The 14,236-nt window shown below is 42.6% G+C and overlaps 2 protein-coding genes across 4 annotated transcripts in view; both read right to left on the bottom strand.

Moving 5' to 3' along the window:
- LOC139821001 (thyrotroph embryonic factor) overlaps window positions 1-6,054 on the bottom strand; it is a 69,098-nt gene extending 63,044 nt beyond the window's left edge. Inside the window, exon 1 of one of the 3 annotated variants that reach the window (XM_071791669.1) lies at window positions 4,862-6,054. In XM_071791669.1, the coding sequence (XP_071647770.1) occupies window positions 4,862-4,949 (88 nt within the window). In that variant the 5' untranslated portion in view covers window positions 4,950-6,054. The remainder of the gene's footprint in view (window positions 1-4,861) is intronic. The other 2 variants (XM_071791670.1, XM_071791671.1) reach the window with 2 other exon arrangements.
- Window positions 6,055-7,678: 1,624 nt separating this feature from the next.
- LOC139820831 (uncharacterized) overlaps window positions 7,679-14,236 on the bottom strand; it is a 27,119-nt gene continuing 20,561 nt past the window's right edge. Inside the window, exons 3-5 of the mRNA XM_071791389.1 lie at window positions 11,057-11,161; window positions 9,857-10,314; window positions 7,679-9,714 (exon numbers count right to left, since the gene is read on the bottom strand). Of these exons, the coding sequence (XP_071647490.1) occupies window positions 8,919-9,714; window positions 9,857-10,314; window positions 11,057-11,161 (1,359 nt within the window). The 3' untranslated portion in view covers window positions 7,679-8,918. The remainder of the gene's footprint in view (window positions 9,715-9,856; window positions 10,315-11,056; window positions 11,162-14,236) is intronic.

Raw genomic sequence — 14,236 nt, 5'->3', positions numbered from 1 at the left:
ACGGTAGAGAAACTGGCCGTAATGCCAATGCTAAACTTTCAACGCGGTTCATCTGTCGATAATTACCAAAGACGCGAGAGGTACACTCAACAAATATACAAAGTCTTTGCTATTCGACACCATTATCGAGCCATAAACCATAGTCTTCATTTTAAAAGTACATCAAAAAACAATTCCATATTTTGGGAAACATTTATGTGACTAAATGATGTTATTATCGTTGCGATAACGATTCATAATCTTGACGTTATAGCTATCTAATTATTATGCAACTGCATCTAATTAAATTAAGAACTTCTTAGCCAATCTTTAATATAAAAATAGAAACGATTTTAAATATTACTCTTTTTTATATATCTTTTAGATTAATGATGAGGATCGAAATTGGAGGGTCAGGGTGTTCGAGAAACTAGAAAATAACGTCGCGTTTCGCGGACGCATAAATTATATTTTCAACTGTTAATGATTGATGATTTTGAAAATAAAATATGAATTATTACATTATACCATATACTTATTTTATTACATATGCAGCAGCAACACATGTGCTGAATATAGTTTCTTTGACCACATCACAGGCACGCTAAGTATAGTCTCGAAAAAGATAGTTAAGACAAAAAAATCGTGATATTAAAAACTGTATCTTCTTTTTTATCGACATATATTTATCGAAAACATTTTATTATAATCGCAGGTTTATCTTTTGGCAAGAAATAAAAATTATAAATAGTATTAGTACAACTCATTAGTGTAATAATAGCTCAAGATTGACTCTAACAATAAGTAATACGATAATAGCAAGCTATAGGTATTCATTTGCTTTGCGTATATTTTATTGACAATATATGCGTAAATCTATAATCCGTCTTACGACGAGACGATACAGTACGAAGAGCGACGTAAGTATATCGATCGAAGGAAAGTGAATGAAAAATGAAACGGCGCTTTGCACGCGACTTATCGGCGTCTACTTGCCGGCTTGCATTTCTCGTCGTCGACAGTCGTCGGGTCACTAACGATGACGTCCGCGACAGTGACCATAAGTGACATCGATCACTCATAAGCTATAGAGTCGAAGCAAACACTATGCCAATCTTTTATTCGAGCTAAAAGGATGATCGTCCTTCTTACGATTACGTGTTATAATTGCGTGTAGGTAAATTTGAAAATAAAAATTCCCTTAGCATTATTTTTACTCCGTAGATTAATAATTGATAATAGATAAACATTATTACGAGGTTTAGAGACAAGATCTTAAAAGAAACAGACGATCAAGTTGACCCCAATTAATTTTAATTAACGTCTACGGTGATTCTTAATTGATAAATGTGTTTGAGAAGTGTTTATATTATGCAGTGAGTTAGCAGAGGGAAAAGAGCCAGGCAAAATTATCAGTAGGAAAGACAAACGGCGAGTGAAGACACTATAGAACCTGTAGGAACAATCAAAAGATAGAGAAACGGAGGTATGCCATTGTACATAGCGTAATTGGACGAATTGAAAAGTCTGGGGCCTTCCTGGCTCTTTGCCCTTCTACTATTACTCTCGTTTATATCCCTCATATTGATCGGCATAAATACGATGTGCAGTTTGCCTCGGCCCTTCGGGAGGTTTCGGCGCGTCTTGTGCACGTCTCCGCATAATGTAATATCGCCCAGTAGACTAGTAGACCTTAATTCTAAACTATGAGCACCAAGTTCTACTAAATCCCAGCTGAACTCCCATTCGTATCAATTCGAGTGAATTTTTCTGACTGTAGGCCGCGCCGTAGGAGCTCAACTTTTCGCGCATAATCGTGAATAATTTGAGATACTAATTTATCTCCCAGATATAAATTACCAATTTTGTTTATTATAGCGTCTTCATATGGATTGCACGGATAGATGATCGATTTTTTATTATTATATTCATAGCTTGTACATGTGCGTGAGAATAAAAAAAGTGGCATGTGACCTAGAATCATGTGACACTCTCTCGTAACGAGATGTAAAAAAGAAATTACATTTTACGATTTAAAAAAAGAAATAATAGTCTGTGTATGCTAAAGATATTAAAAAAAAAATCATTGCATTTTCATGTGACATGCCGTGACAGTCGCTGTCACAATACAAGTCGCTGTAAGAGCTTAACGTTGCGATGTCGTAATACCGAAAATAAATAGAATCGCGTCGCCGCGCCGTGGCTACAACCGCGTGGATGAAAGGATTTATTCTTACGACGTTGCAGTATCAAAAAGTAACGCGAAGCGTTGCTTTGCTGTCGTGATATATCATGCGTGTTTGCAGCCACATAGTATCTTTTATCGCGAGAAGATATCGCGACGACGAGGACGCATTTTTCCCTCCAAACTTGAATGCGTGGTAGCGCGAACAGAGTGCCAATTGAATTCGAGGCCGAATTATTCTAGCGGCAGTTTATTTCCGAGTCGAAAGTTTTGCGTATCGTAGAGAATAATGTAAACATGTAAAAAATAAAATTAATCAATCATCGATCCGACTGTATAATATCCGACGAGCTTGTGCTTATAAAAAAAAGAGCAATCAGAAATAGCATTACTGTTTTCGTTCGTTTTTATCTTCGGAACGAGATAATTCGAGCCCACTTCAAATAATCGTATTTTGCGTAATCGAGAAAGTGATTCGGCTGTTATCTAACCGAAGAAAAGATGCAATATATCGTCGGCCAGAGTCGGAACAAAAAATTCAAGCGATTGACGTATCTCCCTCGCACGCACGCATCCACGTTTTTGTACTAATTATTTAATCTGCATTGCACTAATAATCCGATTCAGTGAGGTAGTAAATTGGGGACAGTTTCCTGAATCAACATAACGAGTTACTTCCCATTCGACTATGTAACTAGTATCGCTCGTAACGAAACGAGTTGCGCATTGCAAATATTACATCACTTGATTGCAACTTACATCAAATGGTGCACCGTTTCCTGGAAAATGCGACCCGTAATTAGCCGGAAAAAAAATGGATAGATTAAGAGTAATTGACTTTGCAACCTTACTAGTAACTTCAATGGATAACAAAATGGATTTCTAGATCAAATTTTTATGATTCATATATTTTTTATAAAGAGTGAACTCTCTGCGCCTCTACTTATTAGCGTACGACTATATTCTTCTTCATACAAAAGAGGCAGAGGGGGAAATTTATTACAAATTATTGAATTAAAAAGAGAAATAAAAAGTGATGGTATCGTAATTATTAAAACAACGAATTCGATTGATTTCATATCATTGATGATAATTTTGATGTGATATGATAATTTTAAAGTAGTTTGACTTTCGCCTTTTTTAGGATTGCAATTAAAGATTAAAAAATTAGCTATATATTAAGTTCAAAGAAAATGAATGAAAAACTTAAGATAAATTGATATAGAAATATGTATTATATATAATCGAGTTTCTTATCTTTGAAATCAGGGATCAAAAATGTTTAGTTTATCTTTTCCCTCTTTCCTATTTGAGCTTTCTATATTAACACCACTTGAGTTATTCATTATTATATCGAAGAAATAAATCATTTTGATTATTATTACAATGCAAGCATGTTTAACAGAAAAAGATATTATTGTAAGATGTCTATGCTCTAATTCAAGAAGTTGACTATTTCTTTTCGCGAAGTGAAAACGAATGAAAAGGGATGGAAGGAAGAAAATTCAAAACATTTCGGGCCAATCCCTAATTTCGAAGATAAGGTGTTTGAAACTTCGTAGGATGAATTCTCATCGATCACTTTTAATTCAGCTATCTCGATTTTTTTGCGTCTACCCTTATGGGATAGGCTAGAACGCTATCGTGTGACTTCCCGACGTTCCTCCGCCTTCTCGGCCACACGTCGTGTAAGATTAGTCGCTTCACGCTCGCTCCGCCGAGCGGAGCGGAATCGAGCGTGTAGGTTGGGTCTGCTTCGGGGCGAGGTAAGGCTGACAGCATCACGTGGTGCGCCACGGGGTCTTAAACGAGGTTAATCGGCAGACCAACAGCGTCGGCGCAGTGACGACGATCGCACAAACACAAGCTCGTTGTCCTCCATGACTCCGCTCTTTCTCTATTCTTCCGTCTGTCCCACTCTTTCTCTCTATCTTTCTCTTCCTCTCCTTCTCTCTCTTTCTCTCTCTCTCTCTTTCTCTTTCTCCCTCTCCGCCCGTTTCGCGTTCTCGCCCTTTGCACTTTGGCCCTCCTTGGCAGTCGTGCGGTCCGATAATAGGAAAAAGCGTGAGTTCTTATAACGCGCTGCGCGCAGAGACATGCGAGCGCGCTGTTGAACTCGAAATTCAAATGCGATCGCGTCGAAATATTCAAATTCCCGACAGACGTGCTGCGCACAGTGCGCTCGCCTGATCGCCGCCAGTCCGCGCTGTGGTAGCCGCACTAGCCGCGTGTTTGCGCGAATTTTGAAGCAGGAATTATTTTTTCCCCTTTCTTTTTCTTCGTTTTTCTTTTTTGGAAATGATCGACGTGTAGGTACCGGGTGCGAGCACGGGCCACGCAAAAATCACGCGCCGCGCAACCGGCGAACGACGACGAAAGAAGAGGGAAATACTTTTCGAGCGAGAATCTTTCGAGGAAACGGCGCTTCCTCGGAATCGCGAATATACACACGGAATGAAAAACCGCGGGACAGATCCGCCAAGTGACGAATGTCGCGAAACGATCGAGGACGGAGGAAAAGAGTGAGGAGAGGAGCGGCGCCGAGCATGGAGAACGAAGAACGGAGAACACTCGGGATCGGCGTGACCGTGGAGTCGCGAGTTTCGCGTGCCAGCGTCGTACGATCGCGCGTGTAACGCGCGCGCGAGCGGATTAAGGGACTCGCGCTTAAAATCGGACAAACCGGCGAACACTTACCGATCAGCGGGAATATGCTGGGCTGGTCGAGCAGCGACTTGAGACTGTTTTCGACGAGGGTGGGAGAGGAGCGGTCCTTGTCACTCATTTCACGCACTGCGCCACGAAGCCTACAAGCGCACACCTCGGGCCTGCCGCAGCGCACACGCGGAGACACACTCGATGGCACACACCGCGCACGAGTAGTATAGATAGATCAGAGAGAAGGCACGGGACGGAACGGAGCGGCTCGCGGGGCGGTTCGGCGCGGCGCGGAGCGGAGCAGCGCGAGACGGAGCGGCGCGGAGCGGAGCGGAAAGGCGGACGGACGGACGCGAAGGAACGAGCCGACGACGTTACCGTGTGCGACGACCAGAAGTAGAGAGAGAGAGGAAAAACACGGACCGGGGATATATGTACGCGAGGTGTTTCTCCTCGGTATTTCCTCGCCTTCGACGGCACACGCGCCCGCAGCCGCAGTCGTCGTCGCGTGCTTCGTATACGTCACGTACGTGTTGTGTGCGCTTCGTTGCGCGCGCCGGGACGGGGCACGATCGAAAAATAACGACGGTACCGTCGGTGACCGGTCTTGCGTGCCCGCGGAGGAGAGGCGCTTCGCCCGTTCGCGCTCGCCGAACCTCTCACCACGTCGTCAACGTCGATCCCTCGCACTATCTCAATCAGCCTGAAACGCCTGTACGGCCGAGCGCGCGAACCCGTTCCCTATGCCCGCTCTCTTTTTCTCTCTCTCTCTCTTTCTCTCTTTCTCTCTCTCTCTCTCTATCTCTTTCTCTCTCTGTCTCTGGGCGCGTTAAAATAAACGCGGAGCGCTGGCCCCGTGCTGGTGGTGCTCTTGAAAATCAATCTAAAAGTGGCTCGCCTCGTGGCGCGATCTCCTGGCCAACTGGTGGACCGAGTGCCGTTTTAAGCCTGCCGACGCCTGCCGCACTGATAACGAGCACCCGAGCTCTCATGCCTTGCTTGCCTCAGCGTTATCAGGACTTGCGCGCGCAGTCGCTACCCGCTCTCTTGCCGCGACCCCGCATTAGCGGGTCCGCATCGCGGCGCCGCCGCATCGCGCCAGAACGCTCGACGTCGGTCGGCGCCGGGTTCCGTTCGATCGGTCGATCGACGCATCGAGATGGGGCTTCGCGCAATAATTTGTAAAATAACCGACTATCGAAACGATTAGGTGGTGTTATCAGGTCGCTGAGGCGAGAGAAGTTTCGTACAACGAATGATAGCGCCGTGATATCGGAAACGGGGAAGCTTATATACGTAGCATACATTCGAAATACGTGCCACAATTGAGCTGGCATTCAGGATAAGCTCCGATAAAGAGACCGGGTCTCCACGAGTGCGGGTTTGCGGATGCTAGGGTCGTTCGGTCCAGATTTCGATCCAAAACAATTTCAAAACAGAAGCTCGGGACTCGCCTTGGCTCGTCCACAGTATAGTCAGACATACTGTCATGCGCATGCTAATTCGTTACGATAAATATCATTTTGTCTCTTGGATTAAATTATTCTAATATCTGATCTAGAGTTGTCATTTAAACAGCATCATTATGCTATGAGAGATTAGATAAGATCTGCAAGTCAAGTTTTTACAAAGCTCTTTATTTCCAACACCACAGTGCTATCCGTCTGATGAATATTTCATAATTTCTCCTAAACTTGTATTAACGTTATATTAAGTCAATATAATATGTTGAGAAACTCTGAATATTAAACCGATCTAGTTGACGACTCGAGACGAGATATTATTTGGTTGAACTAGTCTAATTCCTTTAACCCCGTTAAACTAGCTATTATACCTATAGATATCGATTCGTGGAATCTCGACTGCAGGCTGTTTGGAAGAAAAACCTAAGCGTGACCTATTTCAACGTAAAAGTTCATCAGTAGACATAAATGAAAGATACTTGGCACATTAACTCGTTAAATTTATGGACTTGTAGATAAGATAATTGGCACGCCTGTCGAATGATAAATGCTGTGGGATACATCCATGCATATCTGGTTGCTGTTAGCAGCTTTCTGTCCTCCTACTAGATGGCTATAGTATCTTCTTCGACGCGCAAAGCTGTATAAGATTTTAAAAACATAATTTGCTATTCGTAGATTCGAGAGCCAAAAAGTTCTCATGCCAAAAAGCCGCATGAGATAACAATAACCCGCAGGGGTGATTGATCCGCACAGTCATTTGGGTTTGGCGAACCCACGGACCCGAGCTCAGCATATTGTGGACACATACATTTACATGTCATACACATCACATATACACAAACATATACACACGTTTTTATAAATGATAGTGCATTGATTAAAGAATAGTGTATTAATTAAAGAAATATAAAAACAATAGATAATTTAACATTAGAAGAAAATGAATAAAAATAAAAACTGTTTACATTGAACCAAATAATGCAAGCTAGTAATAGCGAAAACTCGTTTTTATTTTTAAAAATATATAATAATATTATATGTATATACGTATAATTATAAAATTTTTAGAGAAAAACAAATTTGAGATTTTACATCTAGAAAAGAAAATTATACAATTTGCATATATTTATAGGATGCAGTCTAGAGAATAATTTCTTTAAAATTAAATATATAGAAGAAAAATAAAAACTGGAATTCTATAATCATTTCTAGTTTTATATTTTTTATGTTTCAGTTTTTTTAATGAGTTCTGCAACTTTTGTAAAGGTTATTCCAAATGCAGATATCTTAAGTATAATATTTTTCATATTATACATAGCTGTATCAAAATATAATAATAAATGTACAGTGTAGGAAAATGCAAGGATAAAATGGGAAATGAAATAAGACGTTTTGGCATGATATTCAGTTGTATTATATAATTACGAATGAAAATGACAAATTACGCACAATGAGAAATATATAGAGAACGCAATATTGTAAAGCCTAGAACTATAATAGTCTCAGATCACGCTGTTTCATTACGTTAAAAGATATGTTGTCCTCGTGAATTAGATTATATGAATTGTGAGAATTACAGTTTCGTCAATCACTGTCGAAAAATCCTACAAATTGAGCGTCGCGTCATGAGCGGTGTAACGATATTAAATGAGACAATTATCGTGCAAATAATCAATTCCAATTAGATAGAAAAGATTGGTGGAATTAAGTTGAAAATATTTTGCACCATTATTAACTTACACGAGAATAATTATAGTACAAAATATGAATTTGCAAAAGTATTTGCAAAAAATTTATCTTTTGCGTTCTTCCGAATCTAAAAAAATTTGTCATGCATCTAATAAATCGAATTACACTAACTTGAACTACATATTAGTATAAATTAAACTTGTTTTAGTTATGTTCGAATTGAATCAAATTAACTCGAATCCAAAAATAATTAATTCATTAAATAATGCCTAGTTAATCAAATGACGGTCAAATGAAAACGATTGTCGACCGCAAAATGTACTTAACGCGTCAAACTTGTCTGTAAATTTCTGGCGAACAAAGTCATTGTCATGCACGAAATCATTAATAATCGCGACACTCGTGTGTGCAGAGAAGAAGTTTCATTGATACTGATATGACGGAGTTGACATCAGCAGTGAAACTACAAGAGATATGGCTGATTAAAAAATGTCGGGATTATACTATTCTTTTCTATACTTACAGAATGGCCGCATCATCTACGAAACTCTCGCCTAATATTACGCGGGCGTATATCAATCCCTTATTTTCTTTATGCGCTTCCTATCTATCCATTAACACATTTCAATAGATAATTTTCTTGTAAGAAAGTTTAATAAACCGCATGTACACTCGAGTCGTCTTATCGGAACGATCGAACAAATAGTAATTACTATCGAGCGCTTTATCAGTACTACAGCTCTACATTTTTTATCAACGTAACAAAAGAAGCGATATTTACAAAATTCCTGGATATTCTTTATCGGTTTATCTAACAATAAGTATATCATTCCTGAAAATCGCGCTCGCGGTCCGAGCTAGTCTAGTCTGCGAGATCCGACTGAAACCATGACGATCGCTTGCGGTGGGATCATAATCGTCGGCGACAGCTCCCGCGACACTCAAACCCAACAGACGCTGACAGACTCGGTGGTGGTGGTTTGTGGCGTACCACCGAAGCTCGCTCGATGCTGCTTAAAGAGTGCCTGGATCTCCGCCGGCGTGGAGGACCACCGTCGGTGCCTGGTCTTGTCCAGAGGCACTTCCGGCAGACCTACCTCGGTGTGACAGCCCTTGATTGGCGTGACCGGTAGGGCTGCCGAAGCAGGCAGACCTACCTCCTGGAAGGAGCTGATCGAGAAGAATCCACTTTCGCCCTCGGCGCTGCTCACCGGGCTGCTGGCCGGCTTTACTTTAGATTTGCCAATTAGTCCTGTAGACTCCTTTTTCTCTAATCGCTTTGCGGCCCTGGTGAGCGTCGAGATCGGTGTGCCGTTGGACGTGGCTCCGCTCGATGACGCGGTGAACGCGACAAGGTCCTCCTCCTCGGTCGTTTTACTGCTACTGGAGTTCCAGGAGGCAGTGTCGGGCGACCTTCTCACGCTCGGTGTGAAGTTTTGCAGATTTCGGGTAAACTCGGTGACGGACGTTTTGACGAGACTTGGCGATCTGCTGTCGCTTTGCTGTCCACTGATCGATTCGTTTCCACGACTGCTGCTGGAACATCCGGAATAGGCGGCGGCTTCTTGCAAGGTTGTCGAATTGGCGAAGTTACCGGTCGATAGGGAGAAAGACGCGTCATGATGACGATGATGGTCCACCGTAGGGGAAGGAGAGGATCCGTTTTCCTCGACCGGCGTCATTCTCGTCAAATCGGGCTCTCGCATCGATAGCAAGGATTCGACAGTTCGCAGTAACCTGTAGAAACATTTCGCAGATCTATAATATTGATTTTTCTTAATAATGCTAATAATAACAAAGATAATAATTAGTATTAATAGTAACAAGTTAATAATTCGACTTGTGAGCAATACGGTTTTCTGAAATCTTTCGCACGCACCTAAACGCCTCCTGAGATAGTTTCTCCGGCGGTATCTCGTCCGGGTTTAATTCCGTTTGCTTGGGTTCGCGATAGACGACGTTATCAGGCACGTCGTTCGTCTTGAGATCCGTCGGTGACTTGACATGTGGCGATGTGCAGTGCACCGGATCGTTTCTTCGCAGAACCGACCAGGTGAACTCACGGAAGCAGGTAGCATTCGGCGATCCGATCTGAGTGACCGATTTGGCGCGTGTGAACGGCGAAGATGTCGACGACGAGGGCGACGGCGTAGCGGTTCCGCGACTCGGCGACGGGTCCGCGTGCACTACCGTGTGCACGCTACGGCTACGCGGCACACGTCTCTTATCCTTGGGATTTTCCTTGGCGTGCAGGATCTCCAGGCTCCTGTGAGCCCGGCCCAAGAAATGAGCGACCTGTTCCATCGTAGAACGATACATTTGCCTGTTCGATTCGACCTGCGAACAAACCAAGCGAACGCTAATTCTCGATCCCTGTCGCTTCATTGCATAAATTTGTATCCTATCCTTTACGTGAAAAAATATGCGAGAATACCAATAATACTATTAATAAAGAAATAATCTAATTTGTAAGCAGATAAATCGATAAATGATATCGATCTACAAGGAAGAGAAAAAATGAAAGGGAAAAAGTATAAGCAATAACATGGATCTTTATGAATTATTAATAGTTTATTTTCAGAATCTCTTACGCGCGCGATATAATCGATGGAGCTTTAGCTTCCTTTCAAAGAGTATTAAACTTCCTGACACGTTCTATAAAGAATTCTAGCGAGAAAATATAAAATACAAGTATCCCAAGATATCGCATACAAATCATAACTTTTTTTATTATATAAAAATTAATTATAACTAATATTTGAATCAAGAAGATAGATTATAATCGAAATACTTTTCCTAAAACTCGAGATACTATCAAAGCAAAATGTTAATAGCGATCGAAAGATGGATCGTACAGTGCACGCATGTAAGTTTCATTCATAAAATGATAATGGACGAATAGAAAAACTCGGATCGACGAAAATCGCATGGATCATCAAAGAGGAAAAGTAGTCGATCGCGTATGCCGACCGGTTGTTACGTGACGCGATATCGAGTAACCGGAGCGAGGTAAACCGGTTGGCCACGTTATCGGGCGCTTCTGCTTCTGCAGATCTTCAGCTATCGCGTGATTACGAACCTGTTTGACCTGCCATTGGAGCGTGTCGACTCGCGCTTGAAGAAAGACGTTTTGCAGGAAGGCGCTCTGCAGCCTCCTGTTTTCCTTCTTCAACGACTGGCATTGCTGCAACGAGAAAATAAAACTACGTTACTTACATATCCTCGGATCGTACTCTGTCGGATATTTTAGATTTTAGATTACGATTGATGTAATGTTGCCGTCATGACTAGGTTTAAGGAGAGAAATCATGGAGTTTACATCATCAATTAAAAGATAAAAGAGACATTTTTAGATATGGGAAATTCGCAGGTTATTTTTCTTCAGGCGGGAATATTTTTCTGGAGAGATTTCTCCAGACGGCATGCTATTCTCCATCAAACACACGCGTCGCCTGTAGCCGCGAATTCGCCATGGTTTTCCGCGCGGACTTTCTTCCGACAATACCTTTCCTTCCGACGTCTTCTTTTTCATCTCGCACCGCGTGCAGTCGTAACTAGATTCGAACTCACGGAGTCCGCGAGCGGACTTTATGGATCCATTGACGCTGCCTCGCCGCGCATTCCACCTTGCTTTACTGGCAAAAACTCATGTTTCTACCCTAGTAACGATCTGCTTGGAGAGTGTATGTAGAGCGATGAAAGAGACGGAACATAACGTGCGTATATTTGCGAGAAGGAAAGAGAGAACGAGAGGAGAGAAAGAGACGAGAGACGCGGACAAGTTGCGGGCTTAATAGTCGGTACTTCTTCGAAATCACGATTCTAACCATCAGGGTGCTCCGGTGTGAGACTCGGCGTGCACGGAATAGCGGTCCACGTGTGTCGCGAGAAATGAGACGGATGAAAGAGATACGAAAAAGAAGAGACGCAAAAAGCGCGAGCGTCGATAGCTTTCCGCAATTAATCACAGGACGCCGCTGGCGTGAACGTATTATTACGAATTTTACGCTATTCCGCTAATTGCGAAGAGTACTTATGTCGATTAATAACACGTCCGACGATATAATAGCGCCGTTTTTAAAAAATGCTCTCCGTTAAACGAGCTATGTAATGGGGTCTTCGAGGTAATCCGCGCGCATCGGTTAATTAATTAAACGCAATCGTAATCAGCATAGGCCTACAAACCTCCTTCTACTGACAACACACACACATACTTTCCTGTTTTTATCAATATATTCAATAAGGTCGTGAGATTTTCTATGCCTTCATACCTTTTCTGTACATACTTTACTCACCTTTTTAGGTTTCAAATTATCAAGTGGATTTGGAAAGTTTAAAACAATTTATCAAGTTTAAACAATGTGTGACTATTATAGCGAAGAAAATGATGACGAAACGAAAAAACCGACGATCATTAACGCCGAGCGATTTATTATCTGCGCCGCAATAATTATTATGCTATCTTAACAAACTGAATATTCTCTATCTTGACGTGGAATATTGTACTGAATAACGTTGTCGGCTTTCCAGGAGAACGCGAAGCGACGGCGAACGGGCGGGGAGATGGTCCATAAATCAGAGCCGCACCGAGAAAAGGTCACGGAGGAAGTCGGAGAGAATCGGCACGGATTTAACGAGGTACGCTTCACTTTCCATGTTTTCCACGGGAGCGTCTAAACGACTAACGAAATTATATATCTCGAGTCTCGCGACGCCGCCGCGAAAAAGTTCGGTATTAATTCTCATCAGACGCTATCGTTTTATTCGCGCGTTCCTGTTTCCCTTCCACGCTTAATCGATCGGCTCGATACCGTGCGGCAGCTGTTGGTCGCTCGCAATACCGATATACCGTCCGATAGCATCCAGCGGATCTATCGATTCCGCATCTCTCAAAGAATTTAATGAAACACCTTCGACCAAAGTCGAATAAGACGAAGGCAATTTTCTATCTAATTTCGATAGCCATCGCCGGCAGCGTGGCTATAAGTACCGGAGTAGGATCGTTGTAGTTATTAACGGACGGCCATGGTCGTCCTTCGAGGATATAGCTCGTTACAAAGATCAACCTTTTTTTATTACGTCCCGAAGTAGAATGCTCGCTTTTGTAATTCACAATACCGCTAGAACGTTTCATAGCATTTTAGCATTGTCGCGATACTTTCAATTAATTAATATTTAACGAGGAAATTAGATCTCGAAAATTTTACAAGGAGAAGCTACAATGAATAGATCTCAATGCGGTTCTCACTTTCATCGAAGTTTCCTGTCGCGAGAGAGAGAAGATGGAACGATAGAACGCGCGCTACTATACTACGCGCCGCGTGCGTAAAAACAAACTTTCGTACGAGATTGCACGCGGCATCGCTGAACGACTAGAAACGAAGAAATACTGAATAATTCAGGCAGTGACCGTAGCGAGTGACGTCACGATAGTATTCAGCCGGTGGACTGTTCAGGCTGAGCGACCATGCGTAACCCCATCCGCTCGGCCGCCGCGCCGCTGCCGCCGTCGCCGCCGATGAAAATTTCAACTTTCCGTAAATATACCCTCACACACTCGACGGAAAAATGGAGGAAATACCAGCGAAGAAAAAGATTCAGTCTAATTCGCGCGCGCGTTACGAAATCGCGAGACTTTATCCGACTGAGGTGCTGCGCACCTCAATCGTGCCGCGATTTTCGCAAATCGAATTACTTTTTACGCCGAGTCTATCCCCGTGTCCGTTACACTTGTGCCATAATGCGTGCCTTAGTTACAACATTCAGCCCCTGTAAAAGAGTCGTGACACGATCGTGACGTATCCTCGCCGCGAAAATCTGATCCAGACGCGATTCTCGTGGACGTGTACGGCTCTTTCGACATCTTTCATCCTGGCCTCGTTATCATCCGGAGGCCATCGCCGGATATCGCGCAATACATACCGTCTTTTTCCCGCTATTGTATGGAAATGCTAGGAAGAGGTCTTTCTCGCCGTGTCCCTCGCGGAGCCGATCTGTTCGCAGTTACAAAGGATGAACGGAATAGAAATCGAAATACGACTGTTATTAGGGACGACATCGGGCCCGCCATTGTTCCGATATTCGCACCGTTCTCTAAATGGTTCAACGTCAATGTCAGCTGTATGTCGTGCTCGATTGAAAACTTTGGCATTCAAGATCTTATCTATTTTACGCATCCGTTCTCTTTTACTTCTATCTTTCGTCATTTGATGAAGGTTCGAAAATATTTAGTTATCTTAATTGAACAGAGAAATATGTA

Source organism: Temnothorax longispinosus, chromosome 10, assembly GCF_030848805.1.
Source record: "Temnothorax longispinosus isolate EJ_2023e chromosome 10, Tlon_JGU_v1, whole genome shotgun sequence".
Lineage (NCBI taxonomy): Eukaryota > Metazoa > Arthropoda > Insecta > Hymenoptera > Formicidae > Temnothorax > Temnothorax longispinosus.
This window is presented reverse-complemented; position numbering and strand designations above follow the sequence as displayed.